This window comes from Lynx canadensis, chromosome D4 (assembly GCF_007474595.2).
Source record: "Lynx canadensis isolate LIC74 chromosome D4, mLynCan4.pri.v2, whole genome shotgun sequence".
NCBI classification, from domain to species: domain Eukaryota; kingdom Metazoa; phylum Chordata; class Mammalia; order Carnivora; family Felidae; genus Lynx; species Lynx canadensis.
In genome coordinates this window covers 73,297,956-73,322,311 of record NC_044315.2, presented here as the reverse complement: position 1 = coordinate 73,322,311, position 24,356 = coordinate 73,297,956, and the positions used below count along the sequence as shown (strand labels likewise).

The window sequence follows — 24,356 nt, the reverse complement described above, 5'->3', positions numbered from 1 at the left end:
GGAATAGGAGTGGGGGGACCTGGGGAAGGGTCCAAGGGAGAGATCACGGGGTGGAATCATGGAAAACTCCAAAAACTAAAACAACACCTCCAAGGGGGCGAATAACTATTTAAAAGATGACATTTATTCAGTACTTTCTCGGTGACTCTCTCGGTGGTACCGCTTTTCTTGCATTCTGTAGATTCCCAGACAGCGCGGTCTTCGGGCAGAACCGTCCTCTTCTCTGGAACCTCATCATTGCATTGTTCCAGTCAGAAAACAGGCCAGGGTGCTCTGGGCCGGGCCTCGGGGAGACGGCAGATGGGCGGAACTGCAGTTCGGGGGCCGGGAGAGCGCCCGGAGGCTTTTCGCGGAACTCCTGCCCTAGCGACGCGCGCCTCGTTGCTAGGGGCGGTGGCATGGGAGGCTGTGGAGCGTGGTGGTTGCTGACTCCCTCCACTCGGCGCCCCTGCCGGCCCCAGCTCCCGGCCCGGCCAGCCGGCTGGTGGGTATGGAGCACGATGGGGGGAGGAAGGGGTACGGGAGGGACGGGCAGAGCTGTGGGAACCCTCGCGCTTTGCAGGCTGCAGCAGCCCACCTGGCCAAAGCGGGGAGTTCTAGGGCAGGCCTTGGGTCGGGTGGCATTATATACCTCGTTTGGGTGAACTACTCACCCCACCCCACCCCCAACACATCAAAAATGAGCTTTGGCAGTCCACATGGATAGAACGGGGGACATTTGTGATCTGAAGAGACAGGAAGGAAAAATTGTACACAGGTTGTCCCCCAAATTTGGGGCAACCTTGGAACTTCTGGCCTTAGTGCTGACTCCCTGTGAGACTCTGGGCAAGACCCACTTATTCTGTGGGCCTCAGTTTCCCCTATCTACCATTAGAGGGTCGAATCAGACCTTCTTCCAGTGCTTCCACTGTGGTTTTGTTTGTGTTTGAGCTTTCGTTTTGATGTCTTGTGTACAGAAGGAGATTTGGGGAGAGGGAAGGAGATATGAAATCAGCATTTACATGAACAGTGGACCAGGAGTCCAGGGAAATAAGATCCATTACCCCACCTCTGCCTCCTGTGACCTTTAACAAGTCACAACCCTCTGAGTCCTGCTTTCTTGATGGAAAATAACAATTGGATATATGCTGGAGTCTATCAAAGAATACTGCACTGGGTGTCTGAAGGTCTTTGGAAAGCAAATTGGGGCAGCAATGGTTTCTGGGATTCAGATTTAGGCCTGGTTTTATCTGGAAACAACAAGGATATCCAAAGCCAATAATTGAGTTTATGGCTTTTCCAAGCCCCCTCCAGCCTCTCCTGACCAAAATCTGGGACCAAGCTCAGGTAACTTCACTGAATGTTTTGCTGCTGGTCAATTTTAAAGAACCCTTATGTTGTTGGGTTCTTAAAAAGCTTGTAGGGCACCGGACTGGCTCAGTTAGTAGAGCATGCGACTCCTGAGCTCAAGGGTCGCTTGAGTTCAAGCCCCACATTGGGCATGGAACCTACTTTTAAAAAAAAAAAAAAAAAAACAAAACTTCTTGCCAAGCAGACTCTTCACTTTAGTGTGCAATTATTCATTCATTCCCCAGATATTTGCACTGCATCCATTCTCCCAGGCTATGTTTAAAGCTCAGATACAAAAACGGGGGCGCGTAGGTGGCTCAGTCGGTTAAGCATCCGACTTCAGCTCAGGTCATGATCTCACGGTCCGTGAGTTCGAGCCTCGCGTCAGGCTCTGGGCTGATGGCTCAGAGCCTGGAGCCTGCTTCGGATTCTGTGTCTCCCTCTCTCTCTGCCCCTCCCCCATTCATGCTCTGTCTCTCTCTGTCTCAAAAATAAATAAACGTTAAGAAAAAAAAATGAACAAGACACTGCCCCTCCTGTCAAGTATATTATGTGTTCACAGTATAAACAATGGAAGATAACAATAGTATTTTCACTTCTTAGATTAGTCTCATAATAAATCACAACTACATGGACATTACCCAAGTACATATACTTTGTTGTTGGGATTTTATTTTATTTTTTTAATGTTTATTTTAGAGAGAGATAGCTCATGTGCGTGCATGCACAGGGGAGGGGCAGAGAGAGAGGCGGCAGAGGATCTGAAATAGGTTCTGTGCTGACAGAAGAGAGACTAACGTGGGGCTCGTGAGATCAGAGCCCAAGTTGGCCGCTTAACCGACTGAGCCACCCAGGCGCCCTTGTCGTTGAGACTTTAAATTGCCTTTAAGTTATATAATATATAACTTGATGAATTCTTGGTATGATCAGTCACTCTGGTCAGGAGACATAATTGGCTTCATTTTAATATCCTTCAGATTCATATACCTATTTGTGTATGTTCTTTGTGTATATTTGTTACATATGTTTAATATATATGTATTAATAGTAGTATTAAGGGGCGCCTGGATGGCTCAGTCGGTTGTGTCCCAATTCTTTGATAACAGCTCAGGTCGTGATCTTGAGGTCATGGGATTGAGCCCCGAATGGGGCTCAGCACTGAGTGTGTAGAGAGTCCTTGGAATTCTCTCTCTCCTTCTCTCTCTCAGCCCCTCCCCTGCACATCTGCTCACGCTCCCTCTCACTCTCCCTCTCAAAATAAATAAACTAAAAAAAAAAAAAAAATAGTAGTATTCAGGGTGAAGTTGGCAGAAACTGCTCCTTTCAGCTGCGAGATCATTGTTAATATATCCATCATGCTAGTAGCCATCATTTTATATTGACAATTTGCCAGGTTGAACTGAGGGCTTTCTACGCACTAGCTTTAATAGAGATGCAGTATAGTAGGCTGATCGAGAACACGGCCTCTGGAGTCGGACCGCCTACCTTCAAGTTTTAGCCCTGCCACTTATTTGCAACTTATCTATAAATCTGAGCAAGTTATTTAACATCTTTGCACCTCGATTTTCTCATCTGCTAACTGAAGATAGTAACAGCATCTATCTCAGAGGCTCATGGAACAAATCAAAAGAGCCAATAAATATAAAGCATTTAGAATAGTCCCTGGCACATTGTAAATGCTATTTTTAATCTTTACTGAAGCCCAGTGATAGAGATATTATCCCATTTTACATATGGGAAACAGACTCTGAGGGCTTCAGCAATTTGCCCAAGGCCGCAGTAGACTGTAATTCAGACCTAAGTCTGTCTAATTCCTATGCCGATGCACTAAATCAAATGTTATTCTGACTCTGCTGTGTTTCTTTTCATTTTTGTTTTGTTTTATTTTATTTTATTATTTTTTTAAGTTTTATTTATTTATTTTTGAGAGAGCGCAAGCGAGGGAGGGGCAGAGAGAGGGAGACAGAATCCCAAGCAGGATCTGAGCCACCAGCCCAGAGCCCAGCATGGGGCTCAGTCTCACAAACCATGAGATCATGACCTGAGCCGAAGTCAAGAGTTGGTTGCTCAACCGACTGAGCCACCCAGGCACCCCTTACTCTTCATTTTTAGAATAAGCTACCCTGGGGTGCCTGGGTGGCTCAGTCAGTTGAGCGTCCGACTTCGGCTCAGGTCATGATCTCGCGGTCCGAGAGTTCGAGCCCCGCGTCGGGCTCTGAGCTGACAGCTCAGAGCCTGGAGCCTGTTTTGGATTCTGTGTTTCCCTCTCTTTCTGACCCTCCCCCGTTCATGCTCTGTCTCTCTCTGTCTCAAAAATAAACGTTAAAAAAAAAAATTAGAATAAGCTACACTGTCAGTTGGTAATTAGAATTTTTTATTTGAGTTCTTAAAATAGAGCTATTAAACTGCACTAAAACTGTGTTTCTCCTTTGTAGATAGATGTTCATAAGGGAAATTCTGGACTACAAGTCAGGAGACCTACCTAGTTAGAATTTTGAGCAAATAATGTTTCTTCCCTGATTCTTCAGATCTTTTTTTCTTTGTTTGTTTGTTTTTGTTTTTGTTTTTGTTTTTGTTTTTAAGTAGGCTCCATGCCCAGTATGGAGCCCAGTATAGGGCTTGAACTCTCTACCCTCAGATGAAGACCCTGTTGGGATGCTTAACTGACTGAGCCACTCAGGTGCCCCTTCAAATATTAAATAAATGGTTTATATGTGATGTTTTTGAAAAACTCTTCCATATCTCAAATTCTATGATTCATACTTATTGAAGTATTATTTTAAACAGGAGAGGGGTGCTCAGGAAATTCAGGAGAGTTTCAACTCAGGTCATGACCTCACAGTTGGTGGGTTTGAGTCCTGCATCGGGCTCTGTGCTAAGAGTGTGGAGCTGCTTAGGATTCTCTCTCTCTCTCTCTCTCTCTCTCTCTCTCTCTCTCTCTCTCTCTCTCTCCCCACCCCCACCCCTCACCCACTCGCATGCTCTCCCTCTCAAAAATAAATGAACAAACATTAAAAAAATAAGTAAACAGGAGAAATTGTCTTTCTCACAGAAACAGTAAGGTCTGAAGTAAGCAGTCAGCTTTGAAAATTTTTGGAATGGGGTGTCTGGGTGGCTTAGTTGGTTAAGCATCTGACTTTGGCTCAGGTCATGATCTCAAAGGTTCCTGGGGTTCAAGCCCCACATCAGACTCTGCGCTGACAGCTCAGAGCCTGCAGCCTGCTTTGGATTCTGGATTCTGTCTCTCTCTCTCTCTCTCTCTCTCTCTCTCTCCCTCTCCCTGCTGCTCCCTCACTTGTACTCATATTCTCTCTCTCTCTCAAAAAATAAATAACTAAACATTAAAAAAAATTTAGTGGGGAGGTGCCTGAGTGGCTCAGTTGGTTAGGCATCCAACTTCGGTTCAGGTCATGATCTCACAGTTCGTGGGTTCGAACCCTGCATCAGACTCTGTGCTGATAGCTCAGAGCCTGGAACCTGCTTTGGACTCTGTTTCCCTTTCTGCCTCTCCCCCACTCACTGTCTCTCTCTGCCTCTTAAAAATGAATAAACATTTAAAAAATCTAAAAATTTTTTTGAATAGAAGTACTATGAGTAAAACAAAAATGTTTAATGATGCATTTAAATATATCCTACTTTGTATGGGGCGCCTAAGTTAAGCCACCGACTTTTGGTTTCGGCCCAGGTCATGATCTTGAGGTTCGTGAGTTTGAGCCCCTCGTTGGGCTCTGCGCTGGCAGTGTGGAGCCTGCTTTGGATCTCTCTCTCTGCCCTTCCCCTCCTCACTGTGTCTCTTGAAAAAAAAAAAAAAATTAAGAGTCTCATGCTCTACCAACTGAGCTAGCCAGGCAAAATTTTTTTTAAATATCCTACTTTGTATGTTTATTTATTTATTTATTTATCAAAAAAATTTATTTATTTTTTTATTTATTTTTTTTTTTAAATTTTTTTTTTCAACGTTTATTTATTTTTGGGACAGAGAGAGACAGAGCATGAACGGGCGAGGGGCAGAGAGAGAGGGAGACACAGAATCGGAAACAGGCTCCAGGCTCTGAGCCATCAGCCCAGAGCCCGACGCGGGGCTCGAACTCACGGACCGCGAGATCGTGACCTGGCTGAAGTCGGACGCTTAACCGACTGCGCCACCCAGGCGCCCCCAAAAAATTTATTTTTAAGTAATCCCTACACTCAATGTGGGGCTCAAACTCATAACCCCAAGCTCAAGAGTTGCGTACTCTACCCACTGAACTAGCCAGGTGCCCCCCCACCCCTACTTTGTATCTTCCTCCCTTCCTTCCTTCCTTCCAATAGGCTCCACACCCAAAGCAGGGCTTGAACTCATGACCCAAGATCAAGAGTCACATGTTCCATTGACTGAGCCAGCCAGGCACCCTCCTACTTTGTATATTTAAAAATAGGGGCGCCTGGGTGGCGCAGTCGGTTAGGCGTCCGACTTCAGCCAGGTCACAATCTCGCGGTCCATGAGTTCGAGCCCCGCGTCAGGCTCTGGGCTGATGGCTCAGAGCCTGGAGCCTGTTCCGATTCTGTGTCTCCCTCTCTCTCTGCCCCTCCCCCGTTCATGGTCTGTCTCTCTCTGTCCCAAAAATAAATAAAAACGTTAAAAAAAAATTAAAAAAAAAATAGATATATCCAGGCACCTGGCTGGCTCAGTAGAGCATGTGACTCTCGATCTTGAGGTGGTGAGTTCAAGCCCCACATTGGGTATAGAACTAACTTTAATTCATTAATTAACTAATTAAAATAGATATATAATTAACATTTTGGTATACTTTCCCTAAATTTTAGAAATGTGCCAGTTATATGATCTTGGAATTTTGTAAGATACCTGTTTCTTCGTGTGGGAAAACTACACTTAACAATCTGTTTAGTTAAACAAAGTCTTTATTTACCTTGTGAATCTCCTTTCAGTGCAAACAAACATGCTTAGAGAAGAGATTAATTTAAGCGTCTTTTCAATAATTACAGAGATTAGGAAGTGGCTGCCTGTACTATTTTCCAAAGATACATGTTACAAAGCATTGAATACGGCAGCTCACCCAGAAAATCCTACTGGTTTGGGGGTAAGTCATTCCAAAAGTTATCTTTCGCTTAGAATGTCCTGTGAATGCTCTTCAGGTGGGAAATGTGGCTCTCCAGATGCTATCAGCTAAGAATCCAATCAGTTTTAAACAAAGCCAATCCATTTAGAGCATTTGCTGTTTTTGGTGACCTAGATCTATGGATGGCATCTGTCCTCAGTTTGATGATAATGTTGAAAAATGGGCTACGCTGGCAGATTGGAAGCCCTGTGGCCTCTATCTACCTATAAGCAATACAACATCCCAGAATTTTGAAAGTTATCCTGGAATTTTTTCTGTCAGCATATCATATGCCCGTTATAGAGAATCCTAGGATGTCTGAACTAGAAGGGACCTTAGATTCGCTACTTAACAAGAAATGTTTTTGCCATACTGTGCAAGCCACTTGAGGTACAAAGATGAATATGAGAGAGTCCTTCCTCTTATGGAGTACACAGTCTACTAAAAATTATTTAATCTGGTATCCTCATTTACAGATAGGGAAGCCGAGGTGCAGAGCAGGAAATGGAGGAACCCAAGGGCACACAGTAGGATGAGGCAGGGTTGGGGCTGGAGCCAGGGCTCTTGTTGGCACGCACCATGTTCTTTTCACTGCACTGTGCTTCTGTACTGGCTACCCGTATTGTCAGGAGGTCAGTGCTGGCAGTTTCTCAAAGTGTAAGCTGAAATTCTTCTGGAAAACTTTTTTTTTTTTTTAATTGTTTAATGTTTATTTTTTGGGGGGGGAGGGGCAGAGAGAGAGGAAGACACAGAATCTGAAACAGCCTCCAGGCTCCTAGCTGTCAGCACAGAGCCTGACATTGTGCTCGAACTCATGGACCATGAGATCATGATCTGAGCCGAAGTCAGATGCTTAACCCAAGTGCCCTGTTTTTTTTTTTTCTTTCTTTTTAACATTTATTTATTTATTTGTTTATTTATTTATTTATTTATTTTTGAGGGACAGAGAGACAGAGAGACAGAGAGAAAGAGAGAAAACACAATCGGACGAGGGGCAGAGAGAGAGGGAGATAGAATCTCAAGCAGGCTCCGGGCTCTGAGCTGTCAGCACAGAGCCTGACGTGGGGCTCAAATCATGAGATCATGACCTGAGCCGAAGTCAGACGTTTAACCAGTGAGCCACCCAGGTGCCCCTGGAACAGTGTTTTTTAATGGTATGACTGAGAATACTTGGTGAATTTTAGCTGCTTTTCTTCCTGGAGACCATTCTTCCTAGAGCTGGGCCAGTCATGCCCATAAGAAACTCATCTCCTAAACTTTAAACAGAGTCACAGAGGAGATGGGACTCCCACCCCCATTTACTTCCCTCTACCGTCTGGCTTCTGGAAGAGCTAGTTGTAGTGGACACATGACCCAGAGTAGCTGAGATCAGCCCCTCATCAGATCTTCAGTCCCAGCAGATAAACGCACACTGGCCATGTCTTCCTGTCACTTTTTTCCTGTTTCACCGGCCACCAGTATAAGAGCTCCACAGATTGGGTGTTTGGGAGGTGTTTTCTGAGTGAATGTGTGGATTAGCGTCTTTGAATGTCTAACTCACCTGTCTTAGTTCTAGCCTTAGTAGTTGTTGGGGACATTGCAAATAAATCTGAAAAACAATAATTCTATTTATTCTAATATACCACCCATTGTTGACATTACTTAAGTTGTAGGCCAGTGGTTCTCAAACTTTTTGGCCTCAGGACTTCCTTATACTCTTGAAAATTAGTGGGGATCTCAAAGAGCTTTGTTAATGTAAGTTATATATTGGGTTCTACCCTGCAACCTATTGACATTAAAACAGATATTTGAAAGAAGTTTTTTAATTAAAAAATATATTTTAATGTTTATTTATTTTTGAGAGAGACAGAGACAGACACACACACAGAGTGCGAGCGGGGGAGGGGCAGAGAGCGAGGGAGACACAGAACCCAAGCAGCCTCCAATATCTGAGCTGTCAGCCCAGAGCCTGGCTTAAACTCACAAAACATTAGATCATGACCCGAGCTGAAGTCAGACGCTTAACCGACTGAGCCACCCAGGTGCCCTTTATGTTAAAACAGATATTTTAAAAATATTTACTTATTCATTTTCAAATAATAATAATAATAATAAACCCATTACATGTTAACATAAAGTAATTTTATGAAAAACATGCTTTCTAGGGGTGCCTGGCTGGCTCAGTGGGTAGAGCATGTGACTCTTGGTCTCAGGATCATGAGTTTAAGTCCCTAACTTAAAGCCTATTAAAAAAAAAAAAAAAAAAAGTGCTTTCCAAAACACACAAAAAATTGGCTGGACGGGCACCTGGGTGGCTCAGTCGGTTAAGCGTCCAACTTCGCCCAGGTCATGATTTCGTGGTCTGTGGGTTCGAGCCCCACATCAGGGCTCTCTCTCCCCTCTCTCTGTCTCTCTCTCTCCCTCTCAAGAATAAATAAAAACATTAAAAGACATTGGTTGGAAAAGAGTGGCATTGTTTTACATTTTTGCAATTCTTGTTCACGTTTGGCTTCCACATAAGGCGGTTGGGTTCTTGTATCTGCTTCTGCATTCAATCCATTGCAACGTTACTGGGGTTGTAGTATAAGAAGAAAATCAAGCTTCACACAGAGATGTGGTTGGAAAAAGGAGGACCATACAGACTCCTTGAAAGGGTCTCAGGAATCCCCACCGGTCCTCAGATCATACTTTAAGAACTGCTGGTCTAGGTCATTACCTATATTGTCTCACTTAGTGTCATTAGCTCTCACATCTCATTGGTTTTTTTTTTTTTGTTTTTTTTTTAGTAGGCTCCACACCCATCATGGGACTTGAACTCATGACCCTGAGATCAAGAGTTGCATACTCTACCAGGGCACCTGGGTGTCTTAGTCGGTTTTAGCCAGGTTTTAGTCAGTCGGCTCAGGTCACGATCTCATGGTTCGTGAGTTTGAGCCCCACATGGGGCTTTGTGCGGACAGTGAGAAGCCTACTTGGGATTCTGTCTCTTTCCCTCTCTCTGCCCCTCCCTCTCTCTCAAAATAAATAAATGAATTAATTTTTTAAAAAGTTGCATACTCTACCAACTGAGCTAGCTAGATGTCCCTAGTATCTCATTCTTACCTGTGACCTGGCACACTAATTTCGAGAAGTGTCATGTGAAATTATTATTATTTTTTAATTTATACTTGACAGAGAGACAGAGAGAGACACAGTACAAGCAGGGGAGGGGCAGAGAGACTGAGAGACTGAGCCACCCAGCTGCCCCATGTGAAATTATTAAAAAAACAGACACCCGGGGCGCCTGGGTGGCACAGTCGGTTAAGCGTCCGACTTCAGCCAGGTCACGATCTCGCGGTCCGTGAGTTCAAGCCCCGCGTCAGGCTCTGGGCTGATGGCTCAGAGCCTGGAGCCTGTTTCCGATTCTGTGTCTCCCTCTCTCTCTGCCCCTCCCCCGTTCGTGCTCTGTCTCTCCCTGTCCCAAATAAATAAATAAAAGTTGAAAAAAAAAACAAAAAAAACAAAAAACAAAAAAAAACCAGACACCCTAGGAAGGTTATAACCTTTTGGAATAACTAAGGCTCTTTTCAAGAAACTTCACTGGTGAAAATTATTTTTTATTTTCAAATACACACTCCTAGTATTTATTGTGGTAGAATATGCATAACATAAAATTTGTTATTGCTTAGTATATAGACAATGTTATGCAACCATCGCCACCTTCTAGTTCCAGAACATTTTCATTATCCATAAAGGAAACTCTGTACCTGTTAAAGTAGCCATTCCCTATTCCCCCATCGTCCCAGCTCTTGGCAACCACTAATCTGCTTTCTGTCTATGTAGATTCTGATGAGGGATGTTTCATATGAATGGAATCATATAATATGTAGCCTTTTGTGCCTAGCTTCTTTTGCTTAGTGTGATGTTTTCAAGGTTCATCCAGGTTATCATATGTGTCAATATATTATTCCTTTTTCTGGCTGAGTAATAGTCATTGTATGGACATACCACATTTTGTTTATTCATTCATCCATTGCTGGACATTTGGGTTGTTTTCACCTCTTGGCTATTGGAAACAGTGCTGCCATGAACATTCATGTATAAATTTTTGTTTGAACACCTATTTTCAATTATTTTGGCTACCTTCCCAGGGGTAGAATTGTTGGGTCATACGGCAATTCTACATTTTACATTTAACTTGTTGAGAAACCTCTTTGTATTTTTAAAATTCGTTTTGTTTTTGGGGCGCCTGGGTGGCTCAGTCGGTTAGGTATCTGACTTTGGCTCAGGTCATGATCTCACGGTTTGTGGGTTTGAGCCCCACTCCGGGCTCTGTGCTGACAGCTCAGAGCCTGGAGCCTGCTTTGGATTCTGTGTGTGTGTCTCTCTCTGCTCCTTCCCTCCGCCCCACCTCACATTCTGTCTCTCCCTCTCAAAAATAAATAAAAACATTAAAAAAATTTTTTTAATTACTTTTGTTTTTGTTTTCGCTGATCTGCTAAAGCTCTACCAGAGGGTGCGTTCCCAGAGCCTGAAGAGGAGGCAGGGAGAGGAGGAAAAGCGAATGAGCACAATGAATTCATCTTTTTTTTTTTTTTAATATTTATTTATTTTTGAGACAGAGAGAGACAGAGCATGAATGGGGGAGGGTCAGAGAGAGAGGGAGACACAGAATCTGAAGCAGGCTCCAGGCTCTGAGCTGTCAGCACAGAGCCCGACGCGGGGCTCGAACTCACGGACCATGAGATCATGACCTGAGCCGAAGTCGGATGCTTAACCGACTGAGCCACCCAGGCGCCCCAATGAATTCATCTTTTAAAAAAAGAAGTATTTATGTTGACATAAGCATCCTACCATTATCATGTCTAACAAAATTAACAGTACGTGTTCTTTTTACTCAGCAGGGGACACATCTTCCAGCAGCCACAAGGGATGCTGCTGCCCTGGTCTCCTCCCTGCAAGGTTTTGTGTAGATCCTGTGCAGTGATGGGGAAACTGCAAAGCAAACTCAAACATAGCACTTACAAGTACAGGTACGGCAGTCCTACACAGACGGGGATCCCGTGGTTTAGCACGTGCATTAAAATTCCCTAAAGAGGCGCCTGGCTACCTTAGTCGGTAGAGCATGTGACTTGATCTCGAGGTTGTTGGGTGTAGAGATTACTTAAAAATGAAATGTTTAAATTTTTTTTTTTTTTTTTTAATTCTCCACTAAAGAAAGAGAAGGCCCAGAGCGATTAATGATGACCTTCCCGGAACAGTCAGTTGGGTCTGTTTTCTTGTGGATGAGAAACAGTTGATTAGCTAGTGTCCACAGCCACACAGAGAGGGGCCCCGCAGCTTTGGGAATAATCTCCAGGGTGAGCAGAGACTCCTGGCCTCTTGGCTTCAGGATTCCCCTTTATCGGATTCCAGTCCTTCAGTCGTTCTGAACGTGCTCAGCGATAATAATCCCGTTTCTGGCAATGGCCGTGGGTCTCCTTTCTGTACCCCTTTTCCAGGTTTCTCCTCAGCCTCTCCCGTAGCCCACCTCCTCTTCCCCTGGCCCCGCTGCACTCCATACCGGTGGGCCTCTCATTTGCCGTCCTCTCTTTAGCAGGCCCGACGGAATTGTAGAAGAGAGAATTCAAACTAAAGCTTGTCAGGAGTATAGCCCAGCCCACGTGGATACTGTGTCTGTCGTTGCTGCCCTGAGCTCAGACCTGTGTGTCTCTGGAGGAAAAGATAAGGTGGGGTTTGCGTGCTTGACAGGGACCCAGCTTCTTGAGGACGTGGGAAGCTATTTGAGAAGGGAGCGCTGGTTTTGCATTTCTGGAAGCCGTGTTGAGTCGTGTAAAACCATGGGCTTTAGACTTAGGCAGACTGGGTGTAAGTCCCTGCTCTGACTCTTCCTGTTCTCTGGGCAAGTCGTGTACTGGCCTTGAGCCTCAGTCTCCGTATCCATGAAATGGGGATGATAACGCCAGCCTCCCAGGACAGTGGTGAGGATCGGGTGGTAAGATCTTTGGTGATGTGCCAGACCACCCACGTGCTTTTTATAAATGCAGAGTGTTATTCCAACCAATCCATTTTCATACCCACACACAGACGCAGGAGTTCCTCATCGCCAAAAGACTTCCAGTCTCTTTCATGCAGTTCTTCTGTCAAAATCTCTACCCTGGTGTGTGTGTCATGATCTCGCCCTTCTGTGCTCTGGCCCTTCCTCCCACTGTCACTTTGGATCAGGAAGCCCCCCCACCCCCCACGTCTGGATCTATCACAGCACTCACAGCTAGGACATTGGTAGCAAAAGTGATTCTTTTAATTCCTCTCATTTTCACATTGTATTTCACGGATTCTAAGACGCTCATGTTTTTTTACTTTAGCACCTTGGAAATCAGTACGCATCTAAAAATTGACGATAGGGGCGTCTGACTGGCTCAGTCCATAGAGTGTACACCTCTTGATCTCAGGGTCGTGAGTTCAAGCCCCACATTGGACATGGAGCCTACTTAAAAATAAAAATAAATAACTAAAATAAAAACTGATGAGAAAGCATGGTAATCATAATTTAATTGGCAGCATTTCGTCTTAAAGTCAATATCATCTTACATGTATGAAATTTTATTTATACGATCTTCACGTGTTCAAGGTAGGTAGGGAAGGGTTAGCCTCTCTGTTTGACAAATGAAGAAACTGGGATTTAACCAGGTCCAGTGCTGACATGCTCCTTAACTCTCTAGCAATGAACTACCGGAGACCAGGCCAGAGGATGCTAAACAGGGAGTCTCCTGCTCAGGAGGAGAAATGCTTACAACAAAATATTAAAGTATACACCTGGAAAAAGGATACAAAGAAAGTTTTAATAATGATTCTCTCTGGCAGATGGGATTATGGTTTGTTTTTTTTTTTGAAATTAGGAAAAAAAAAGAGTGATCTGTTTTTCAACAGTGTGAATATACTTAACAGTACTGAACTACACACCTTAAAATTATTAAGATGGTGATTTTTTTTAAGATGGCAAATTTTTAAAAATTTTTTTTAAAGAGGTGTAAGTGAGCAGGGCGGGGTGGGGGGCAGAGAGAGAGAGAGAATCCCTAGGAGAGGCAAGGAGGGGGGAGGGTTGGAGAGAGAGAGAGAGAGACGGCACTCACCCGAAGCAGGGCTCGAGTTCCCCTGATGTGGGACTTGAACTCACAAACCGTGAGACCATGACCTGAGCCGAAGTCAGATGCTTAATGACTGAGCCACGAGAGATTTTTTTAAATACACTAAAATAAAAGTACAATACAAGTAGGGGGAAAGACTATAATCCCATGTAGAATTGTACTTCAGCATCTACAACCAGAACCTCAACCTGAGTCAGTTCCCCTTGGGGAGTATCCTCTGAACCCATCAGTAAGGCTCCAAGAAGTGACCCATGGTCCTAGAGGTTGGTCAGGAGGAAAGGAAAGAAACTGTGTAGGGGCACATGAGGAGGGAGGCAACAATAAAGCCCCAAGGCTCGACAGGGAGGGTGAAATTAGGTGGGGAATGAAGTGATGGCTTGTTGTTTCAGTTAGATAAAAATTCACTTAAAATTGAAATATTACAAAGACTCTGGTGACTGTGATGACCCTCTGCAGACAGCCGTGGCCTACGACTGGAAAACCGGAAATGTGGTGAGACGTTTCAGAGGACACGAACGAGAAATCACTAAGGTACTTAGCAAAGGGTTATCCTCGTGGAGGGAGTTTGGAACTGAACGAAGGAGTATCCAAGAGCTCTGAGTAATAAGGGTGATTGAGTATTCAGTCTTTTTATTTATTTTTAATTTTTTTTTTTTAATGTTTATTTATTTTTGAGAGAGACAGAGACAGAATGCAAGTGGGTTAGGGGCAGAGAGAGAGGGAGACACAGAATCCGAAGCAGGCTCCAGGCTCCGAGCTGTCAGCACAGAGCCCGACGTGGGGCTCAAACTCACGAGCCGTGAGATCATGACCTGAGCTGAAGTCAGACGCTCAACCTACTGAGCCACCCAGGCGCCCTGAGTATTCAGTCTTAAGGAAAATGCAAGGGCTTCATTGGATGCTGTGAAACCTTTCTCGAGGAAAAACAGAGCAGACCGTTCACTCAACCATTGTTGCAGGCCTATTAGACACGATTTTTATTTTGTCACCAAGCCCTTAATAGCTCAGGTGGTAAGCAGAGAACAGCTCAGAATAACACCCCTGACTGTCCTAACTCCACAGGGGCATGTACTGAAGGCTGCCTGTGTGTTCACTGTAGCCAGAAAAATGACAGGAACCTTCCAGTCTAGTTGGGAAATTTTTTAAAAAGCCAACAATGATTAAATAAAAATTAATTTTGGGGCGCCTGGGTGGCTCAGTCGGTTAAGCGGCTGACTTCGGCTCAGGTCATGATCTCGCGGTCCGTGAGTTCGAGCCCCGCATTGGGCTCTGTGCTGACAGCTCAGAGCCTGGAGCCTGTTTCAGATTCTGTGTCTCCCTCTCTCTGACCCTCCCCCATTCATGCTCTGTCTCTCTCTGTCTCAAAAATAAATAAACGTTAAAAAAAAATTAAAAAAAAATTAATTTTGTTGGGGCTCCTGGGTGGTTCAGTCAGTTAAGCATCCAACTTTGGCTCAGGTCATGATCTCGTGGTTTGTGACTCCAAGCCCCGTGTCCGCTCTGTGCTGACAGCTCAGAACCTGGAGCCTGCTTCGGATTCTGTGTCTCCCTCTCTGTCTGCTCCTCCCCTGCTTGCACTCTGTGGCTCTCTTTCAAAACTAAATAAATGTTGGGGCGCCTGGGTGGCGCAGTCGGTTGAGCGTCCGACTTCAGCCAGGTCACGATCTCGCGGTCCGTGAGTTCGAGCCCCGCGTCAGGCTCTGGGCTGATGGCTCAGAGCCTGGAGCCTGTTTCCGATTCTGTGTCTCCCTCTCTCTCTGCCCCTCCCCCGTTCATGCTCTGTCTCTCTCTGTCCCACAAATAAATAAACGTTGAAAAAAAAAATTTTTTTTTAAAAAAATAAATAAATGTTAAAAAAATTTAAAAATATATTAATTTGTTAAGAAAGCATTACAGGGTAGAGTGAGCTTGCAGCAGAAATGATAGAGAAGGCCAATTTCTACAACTGCCTCTCTGGAATCCCCCTAAATGAACTAAATATCGGAATCGGGATGGAAACTCTGCCAGAATGAAACTGGGCAACAGCCAGCAACTCACGCGGCACAGAGTATGTTGTTGACGTGCCAAGGGCCGTGCATGCAAGAGCCTCAAGCCCTAACACCCTCATCCCCCTGTTTCCCATTAAAACAGTTTTTTAAGTTCATTTATTTAGTTTGAGAGATAAAGGGAGAGAGAGGTGGGGAGGGGCAGAGGGAGAGGGAGAGAGAGAGAGAATCCCAAGCAGGCTCTGCACTGTCAGCGCAGAGCCCGACCTGGAGCTCGAACTCTCAAACTGGGAGATCATGACCTGAGCCAAAAATAAGAGAGGGAGGTTTAACCACCTGAGCCACCCAGGCGCCCCGCCCTGTTTCCCATTTTAAAGTCCAATCAGACCGGCACACTGGAGCATTTTTTTCTCTCGAGCAGATAGCCTGTGTGCACAGATCGAGCCAGTTCTTCAGCGCCTCTCGTGACAGGATGGTCATGATGTGGGACTTGCACGGCCCCTCGCAACCAAGGCAGCAGTTCTCTGGCCACGCCATGGTGGTCACTGGATTGGCCGTGAGTCCAGGTGGAGTAAAACAGATCTCTTCCCAGCGCCCTTGTGCTTTCTGAAAAGCCCCGTGCCGGGCCCATCTCACGGACCCACCTTTGCCTCGTTTCCCCAGACTCTTCACAGCTGTGTACTGGCTCTCGGGACAACACCCTGCTTCTGTGGGACGTTGGGACCGGCCAGTGTGCAGAGACAGCTTCCATCTCCAGGAACCTGGTAGGAACTCAAACTTGGAACAGAGCAGGACAGCAGGAGGGAGCATGGGGTGAGGCAGAGAACCTGGAGAGAGAGATCAGAAGATCCATGGCCAGGCAGTAGAGGTGTGGGTCCTCATTACTGCTTACCTCGAACTCGGCCTCTCAGGGTTATCAGATTGGATGCTCTCTTGAGATGTTCTGTTTAGTTTATATCAGAATTTTAAGTGGTGTCCTCATTTATTCCCTCAAAATATAGTTACTCCTTACCTTCTGTGCTAGGAGCAGGGTTAGCAGCCCAGGACACAGTCCTCGTCCTCCAGGATCTCACAACTTGTGCTTGTTTTGTGTTCTGTATATGTAACATTGTGCAGAGACATAAGCGTGACCCTTTGCTTTATGTATAATTTGCTGTGTTTATGAAGACCAGTGTTTTCTGGTAGCAGACTGGTACATAAACTCCACAGTCTTTGAGGTCAGTCATACCTGGGTTCACATCATGGACCCATCACTTTTTTTTTTTTTAAAGTAATCTCTACACCTGATGTGGGGCTCGAACTCACAACCCCGCGATCAAGAATCACATGTTGTATTGATTGAACCAGCCAGGTGCCCCAACATCCATCACTTTTAAGCTGTGTTACCCCAAGACAGTTAATTAGAATATGTCTTCATGTATAAAATGGGGAGGATCCTGTGACCTGACATGGTAGATGTTCCTGTAGTGGTCATCAAATGTCAGTCATAGTCATCTTTTCCAATTTCGAAGACAACTATCCATGGCAAGGTATGCTTGCCTTATGCCCTCCACATTTGTGGAGGTTGCTGGAAGAAAATCCTGTCCCCTTGGGTTGTTTTGAAAATGGTTTCATGCCTGTCCAGCAGGGGGCTACAAGGGATGAAGAGAAAGAACACTCTTTCTGAACCCTGTGAGGCCTTAGACTAGGGTTTCATGGTCCCACCGTAGAACGTAGAAGGTAGAACGGGGGCTGCTCTCCTTAGCGGCCACTCGCCGGCAACTCTCTACTGCGTGTTTGGGCGCCTGCATGCGTTTGGGTACTCACGACTGGCCCAGAGCTGCTACCATTGCTCCTGCTCATCCGGGGTTTGCCAGTGGAGCATGACTAGTGGGTGTCTGCAAAACAGAACCCCTCCAAGTCAAATGTACTAGTGAGCATCCTTGAGAAGTAGGGCAGGGGTGTTATTTAGCAGATTTTTTTTTAATGTTTATGTATTTTTGAGAGAGTGAGAGAGAGATCACAAATTAGGGGAGAGACAGAAAGAGAGGGGACAGAGGATACGAAGCGGGCTCTGCGCCGACAGCTTCAGTACTGACGACAGTGAGCCCGATGCGGGGCTTGAACTGACAAACTGCAAGATCATGACCTGAGCCAAAGTTAGATGCTCAAAGGACTGAGTCACCCAGTCGCCCCAAGCACAGTTTACAGGAATTACAGTAGAGGAATGATTCGGTATGGAGAAGTTTTGAAAATTTTGCTTTTCCCAGGTCACTCACTTGTGCTGGGTCCCCCAGGAACCATATATACTACAGACTTCTGAAGATAAAACCATCAGGTGGGCTTACTGAGCAGCTGGGAAAGGGTTTCTGGTGAAGGTTTGTGGTTCCCGTGCCGACGTGACTCCCTTCCCCCTCCGCTCTCCACATCGCTGTGCCTTTCCAGAGCCTTCTGCCCTTCTGCTTCTGCCGTTCTCTGGGGCTGGGGTCTGTTAGAGGTTGGAAGCCAGGAAGTCGGGCCAGGAAAAAGCCCCTGTCCTGGATGGTTCTGAAGCAGCTGATTCTGTCTGCCCCCCCCCCCCACACACACCCCTCACCCGCTGTGTGAATGTATTCACATTAAGCTCAGGACGTTGAGCTCACGTTAAGCTTGTCCCCCACTTCGAGCTGCCCGGCTCCACTTGCCACCGCTGGGTGCCAGCCCCCGGGTGAAGCCTTGTCTAGGGAAATGGGGTCGGAATCCCTACCAGGGGAGTCAAGAAGTAAATCGTTCTTGAGCAGAAAGTATGACTGGGAACTTTGGATCTCAGAAGAGATTCATTCTACTTAGCAAATAGCAGGAATGAGGTAAAATGAGATGAGAGATCGAATAAAAAACTCCCCCATGGACCCCATGGCCCAGGTAGGCCAAGACCTGTAAATCTTTTGTATCTGATTCTAGAATGGTGACTGCTCTTCTGGATCATAATAAGTATCTTAAAAAAAAATTTTTTTTTTAAATCACAGGCACAGAAATATCCTCTTCTCCATTGAAAGCAGTATCCCAAAGGGCCAGATTAACAAATTAACTTGTACAATTAAGATGCTTGGTCTAAATTCCTATTAACTGGATCTCAAAATAGAAAGAGCTCAGATGTCTTTCAAATTGGTTATTTCCTGGCAGCTTTGGAGTCTCCAAGCTTGATCTGGTTCATACTCCTGTTTTTAGGTGAATCATGACTAACGTGACTGCCCGAAGCAGCCAAGAGCCGAGACTTATGGTAGTTGGTATTTCAGACAAATTTACCACGGATTTATTTCCTGCTGTAATTCCTTTCAGATTATGGGACAGTCGGGGGCTGCAGGTAGCGCATATATTTCCCACAAAGCAGCATATTCAGACCTACTGCGAGGTCAGTGAGGATGGACACAAATGTATCTCCTGCAGCAACGGCTTTGGAGGGGAAGGCTGTGAAGCCACGGTAAGAGACTGGGGGGTCCAGGTGTCTGGTTGCTGAGCAAATTACTTACTCTGACCTCGTGTCTATACTGGCTACACAGGCAGGCTCTACTAATGGCTCAGGCCTATTCCAAGTGCATACTGTAAGTGAGCCTTTACATTCCAGAAGCTTCTTTCAAGAAACCTCCATTAGCCTTGGGCTCTCTGAATCGGTAGCAGAAAGAGGGATGGGATGAGAGTCAAGATAGAAAGGTGCTAAACACACAACCTTCTAATGTCCCTACTCCCAGCAGGGCTTAGAAAGGGAAGGGATTATTTGAAGAGCCAAGGATATTCCCATTGTACTTGTGGTCACAGTAAAGCAGCCTCAAGCTCTTCAGAAAGCTTGAAGCCCCAGTGTTGGTTGAGGGCCCACCCCATCCCTCACGCATATATCTTTCCTTGCAGTTAATTTTGGGTTAGATTGCCTCGGCTCCTCCAAAGTACCTTGGATTCCTAATTGTAGAATATGGGTTAAAGGGGCATCTAGTCCGAATAAAACAATTACAGCCCCCATTTTTTCAGACATTACATGCCAGACACTGGCCTGAGCACATTGCATGCATTATCTCATGTAATCCTTTAAACAACCTCATGAGTTAAATGCTATAATAATCCCCATTTTACAGATGAGGAAATAGAGGCATGGCAGGTTGAAATCTCTTGCACAAGACCACACCTCTACCGACTGGGCCGGCCAGGTGCCCCATGACCACACCTCTAGCAAGTGGTTGGTTGAGGTGTTGAATCCCAGGCTATTGATGTAGCATCTCTTCACCAAGCTAAACATTTCCACCTCCTACAATTGACATGGCGTCCTGTGATTTCATTGTTTTTTGGACACAATTCAGATCACTCTCCCCTCTGAATGTTATTCTCCTCAATTACACGGAGTCCGGTGATTTTATGCTTTTTTGCACACAATTCAGTTGGCTCTCCTCCCTGCACGTTGTTCTCTGGCTGGTCTGATTCATATCAGAGAGAGTGGGGTTGGCAGCACCTCCTTTGCTGTGGAGTCTCATCTTCATACACCGAGGTTCAGCACGTAGACAATAAATCAGAAAGTCTGCGCCTACGTGTACTTACGAGAAGTGTGCTCCTGACTCTGCGGTCTCCACAGGACCCCCAGGGGCCAAGAGGCTGATAGAAGGCAGCTCTTGAGCTGTAGGCAACCCCAGGTGCCTGGCTAGATCTGTTGGAAGAGCATGTGATTCTTGATCTCAGGTCATGAGTTTGAGCCCCATGTGGAGTGTAGAGATTACTTAAATAAATTAAAAGCTTTAATTTTTTTTATTAAAAAATTTTTTTAACGTTTATTATTTTTGAGAGAAAGAGACACAGAGCAAGCAGGGGAGGGGCAAAGAGAGAGGGAGACACAGAATTGAAAGGAGGCTCCAGGCTCTGAGCTGTCAGCACAGAGCCTGACACGGGGCTCAAACCCACAAACGGCGAGATCATGACCTGAGCTGGAGTCGCTGCTAAACCGACTGAGCCACCCAAGCGCCCCAGTAAATTAAAACTTTAAAAAAGACAGTAGGCAACCCCATACTGTCCCATCATGCTGTAGGGCGTGGAGCTTTCACTTCCCTAGTTGTGGAAGGCAACAACTCTCCTGGCACACCCTTACCCAGGGTTGTTGGAGATAATTGATGTTTAAAATAACTGCTAGACGGATAGATGATTCGGTGTGTGGATGGGATGTGAAGATGAGGGGTGGCCATGCGAGTACGTAGGTGGAAGGAATGGGTGGCTCATGAGCAGGTGGGGAGATGGAAGTCAGTGACCGAAGCACGTATGCAGCTGGAAGGTATGCATGTATGAGCTAGCCTATGTCATTACTCTGCAGTTGTGGGACCTACGGCAGACGCGGAATAGAATATGTGAATACAAGGGGCATTTCCAGACTGTCACATCCTGTGTCTTTCTACCAAGAGCATTAGCCTTGATGCCTACAATTGCCACCTCATCACATGACTGCAAAGTGAAGATTTGGAACCAAGATACTGGAGGTAAGGAGCCTGCTGTCGGTGTTTCTCAAAGCTTCGTGGCGTCCTAAAAGCTTCCTTGAAACTCTTTCCATTGCTCAGCAAATACAAAGCCACTTGTGTCCTACCACTATCCAGGCCCCGAGTGGTTACGGGAGGACCAGGATTCTGTTCAGCCTCTGGCTAGAAGCCATCACCACATGAGCCCCGGTACCATGTTGTATAGACCAGTTCCTGAGAGATCAACTATATTTGGCTCTTAGTATTCTTTCTATCTGAAGTTCTTCACCAGGTTTTAACATGTGATGCTCAAAATGTCTGGAAAGGAGAACAAGGATTGCCACTTTAAAATTCCTTTCTCAAGGACTAAAATGAGAGTCTCAGCTCTTGGTGGGGGTGTGGTAGAGTAAGATAGTCTCAGAAAGTAAGACAGTCTCAGAAAAACAAGTCTCTGCCTTGTTTTGATGCTGCAGCTAAGGTCTGAGGTCGCAGCAAGGTCATGACACTTCAGAGCACCAGAGAGAAAGATGTTTTAGGGAACACGGTGAAGTGGTGTGTCAGACCCCACTCCTGCTGGCTGATTGCTAAATATTTAGGAACGTTTAATACGGTCATAGCGGGAGTATTTACACCCCCAAAATTGGCAAATGCTGTGAGTGATGGTGGTGGGTTCTTTCCTTCCAGAAAGCTGCCTTCCTAGTACCCCACTGCCTCCGTGCTATTTTTTTTTTTTTGAAGTTCACTTATTTTTTCAGAGAGGGAGAGCAAGCACACGCGAGTGAGTGCGCACAAGTTGGGGAGGGGCAGAGAGAGAGAGGAAGAGAGAGAGAATCCCGAGCAGGCTCCACGGTGTCAGCCCAGAGCCTGACGCGGGGCTCCATCTCCCGAACAGTAAGATCATGACCTGAGCCAAAATCAAGAGCCGGACATTCGCCTGACTGAGCCACCCAGGTGCCCCCATACTCTCTTGTCCTGGACACAGGGTTCTGTCGGACACACGGAACGGTATTAACCTAGCAAACCTCACGACAAATCCCTCTTACGGTAATCTTCCAGAAACTTAGCTCCTGGGAGGGGAGGACAGGGAGCCCCCTCGGAGAAAAGACGTGAGATCATGTCTAGTGGTCACATGGGCCAAACTCCCAAAGGGAGGACAGCCCAGCTGTGCCCCACCCGGAGCTGCCCAGTGCAGCTGTTTTGGGATTCAGTGTCCAGGGAGAACAAGGTCTGAAAGTGCTGCCCTGCCCACCAGGTGTGCCCCTACGGCCTCCAAGATGGAGACGGGGGGAGACTGTGTCAGCTGGAGGCCCTCAGACTGCCCTTCGGGTCCCAATTTCCTTTGTCCTGAAGGGAGCAAGACCCCAGAGGCCAGCAGCTGGAGATCAGTGTCCTTATCTGTTCTCCTCTGCCCTGGCCCCTGCCTTGCTCTCTGGGCAGGTGGTAATTGAGGGCAATGTGTTAACATGTCCTTGCAGGTGAGGCCCCAACTGTCTGAACGTGCTTCCGAGTGATACACATCTTGTTTGGTCCATGTGCCGTTCTGTGTAGTTGAAGCCGTGCGGTTGACCCCGGGTTTACTTCCCCGCTGGTGCGCGGGGGCTGCTCTTACAGGGTTCCACGCAGGTAGCGCGCGCTTTACTTACCCGCGTTTTTCTCAGAGACCTCGCGTTCCATGACGCCGCGCTCTTGGCCTAAGCCGCTGGTTCCCTCTTCCTCCCCCAGCCTGCCTGTTCACCTTGTCCCTGGACGGATCAGGACCTTTGACTTCCCTGGCTGTTGGCGACACCGTCTCCTTGCTGTGTGCGAGTTTCAGCCGAGGAATTCACCTGCTCAGAGTGGACTACAGCCAAGGGCTGGCACTGCGGGAGGTGGCAGCATTCTGAGGCCAAGAGACATTCACTTTCAAACCGTGGCCTGTCCTTTCTCAGTGTGGCTTTGTTTTTCCCTGTGATCTTGCGGGGGGTGGGGGTGGGCGGTGATGTGGGACCAGGGTTCTCTGCTTAGTTCCACTCAGAAGGCATATCAGGGTTAGAAGCCACTTTAAGCCCAGGTGCCGTTTAGAAACATGAACTAAACATAAAGTTCTCCATCGAGGTGAAATCCAAATACAGTTTTCAGTGACCTTTTGGAACTGCTCTTCAAAAACCAAGTTTATGGCTCCAAATGGTGCCCTGCATGTGTAAGAGTGATAGGCCTCTGTGAGTCAGAACACAGGGTTGAGTCTGTCAAACTGGCCTGTTCCATGTCTCCACGAGAGAAGAAGATGCAGGGGGGAGGCACACCGTTCTGGCAGCCTCACGGTGATCCAGATGGGGAAGGACAGTGCAGCTCCATAGCGGAAATGGATTGCAGACATGAGATTAAGCTCCAGTCACTGCTCCTCAGCAAGGTGAAGAACCAAAGTTAGGTCAAGAAAGAAGTCTTGGCTTCTACTCGGAGGAGCCGCAGAGTGGAAGGAGGCACGTCCTAGACCGGTGCTGAGGTGGCATGAAAATTAGACCCCAGGTGGCTTGGAAAGGCCAACAGCCCAAGGGCCTTGCCCAGAATCCTAATTGTCAAACCTGTTCCGTGCATAAGAAAATGGGGAGGTTCTGGGCGCCCGAGTGGCTCAGGTTATGATCTCACAGTTCGGGGGTTCGAGCCCTGAATCGGGTTCTGTGCTGACAGCTCAGAGCCTGGAGCCTGCCTTGGATGTGTCACCCTCTCTTTCTGCCCCTTCCCCACTCGTGCTCTCTCTCTCTCTCTCAAAAATAAACATTAAAAAAAAAGAAAGAAAGAAAATGGAGAGGTTCCAAGATTAAGGCTACAACAAATTTCATTTGTACATTTTAATATTTTTAGTTAGTTTTGTATAAACTCTTGGGGATGGCCAGCGTGAGCCAAAGGGGAGTTTACAACAACAACAGAACATAGAGAAAACAGAGGGATGGACTCAACCGTGTGCTAGCTAGTGAGTCCTCCCGGGTGAGGAGGGGCACAGTGCTCAGGTCAGCCTGTGTGGCCCCCAAGACATCAGTCCCCAGCCTGGTGCTCACCAGCCCATTTCCTTCACGGAGGATAGAGTCCCTCCTGCCATCAGGCGAGTCCACACATAAGGCAACAGAGGCCTGGGGATTCCCTTTCTGATGAGTCCCAACCAAAGAAAGCCTTTGTACTTGTCTTCCCTGGCCCCTGCCTGTCCCTGATACCAAGAGATGACAGCCATCTTCCTCGTCTCCCTCCTGTTCCTCTTTGGGGCCAGCTTCCCCATGGGACGATCTTAAGCTAGTGCAGTGTCAGTCCTGAGTTTGACTCTCCACTTCTCCATTTAGCTGGGTGCACTTGGGTGTATAAAATAGCAGTTTCCTCACCAATAATGTGGAGCGAATAATCCCACGTTCCTGACAGTGCTGTTCT

General features: G+C 46.4%; 1 protein-coding gene and 1 long non-coding RNA gene across 3 annotated transcripts in view; one reads left to right on the top strand and one right to left on the bottom strand.

Moving 5' to 3' along the window:
• Window positions 1-405: 405 nt before the first annotated feature.
• WDR31 (WD repeat domain 31) lies at window positions 406-22,982 on the top strand. Of its 2 annotated transcripts, XM_030293566.1 has the most exons (11): window positions 406-484; window positions 6,316-6,410; window positions 11,288-11,419; window positions 11,983-12,115; window positions 13,991-14,065; window positions 15,941-16,085; window positions 16,183-16,283; window positions 17,769-17,836; window positions 18,817-18,958; window positions 20,822-20,984; window positions 22,683-22,982. In XM_030293566.1, the coding sequence occupies exons 3-11, from the start codon at window positions 11,319-11,321 to the stop codon at window positions 22,841-22,843; spliced, it is 1,089 nt and encodes a 362-aa protein (XP_030149426.1). In that variant the 5' UTR covers window positions 406-484; window positions 6,316-6,410; window positions 11,288-11,318; the 3' UTR covers window positions 22,844-22,982. The 2 variants fall into 2 exon arrangements, with proteins under 2 accessions (XP_030149426.1, XP_032451446.1); XM_032595555.1 differs by lacking the exons at window positions 17,769-17,836; window positions 18,817-18,958.
• Window positions 16,280-24,356, bottom strand: part of LOC115499529 — a 25,563-nt gene continuing 17,486 nt past the window's right edge. The window contains exon 3 of the long non-coding RNA XR_003964186.3: window positions 16,280-16,346. This is a non-coding gene — a long non-coding RNA (uncharacterized LOC115499529). The remainder of the gene's footprint in view (window positions 16,347-24,356) is intronic.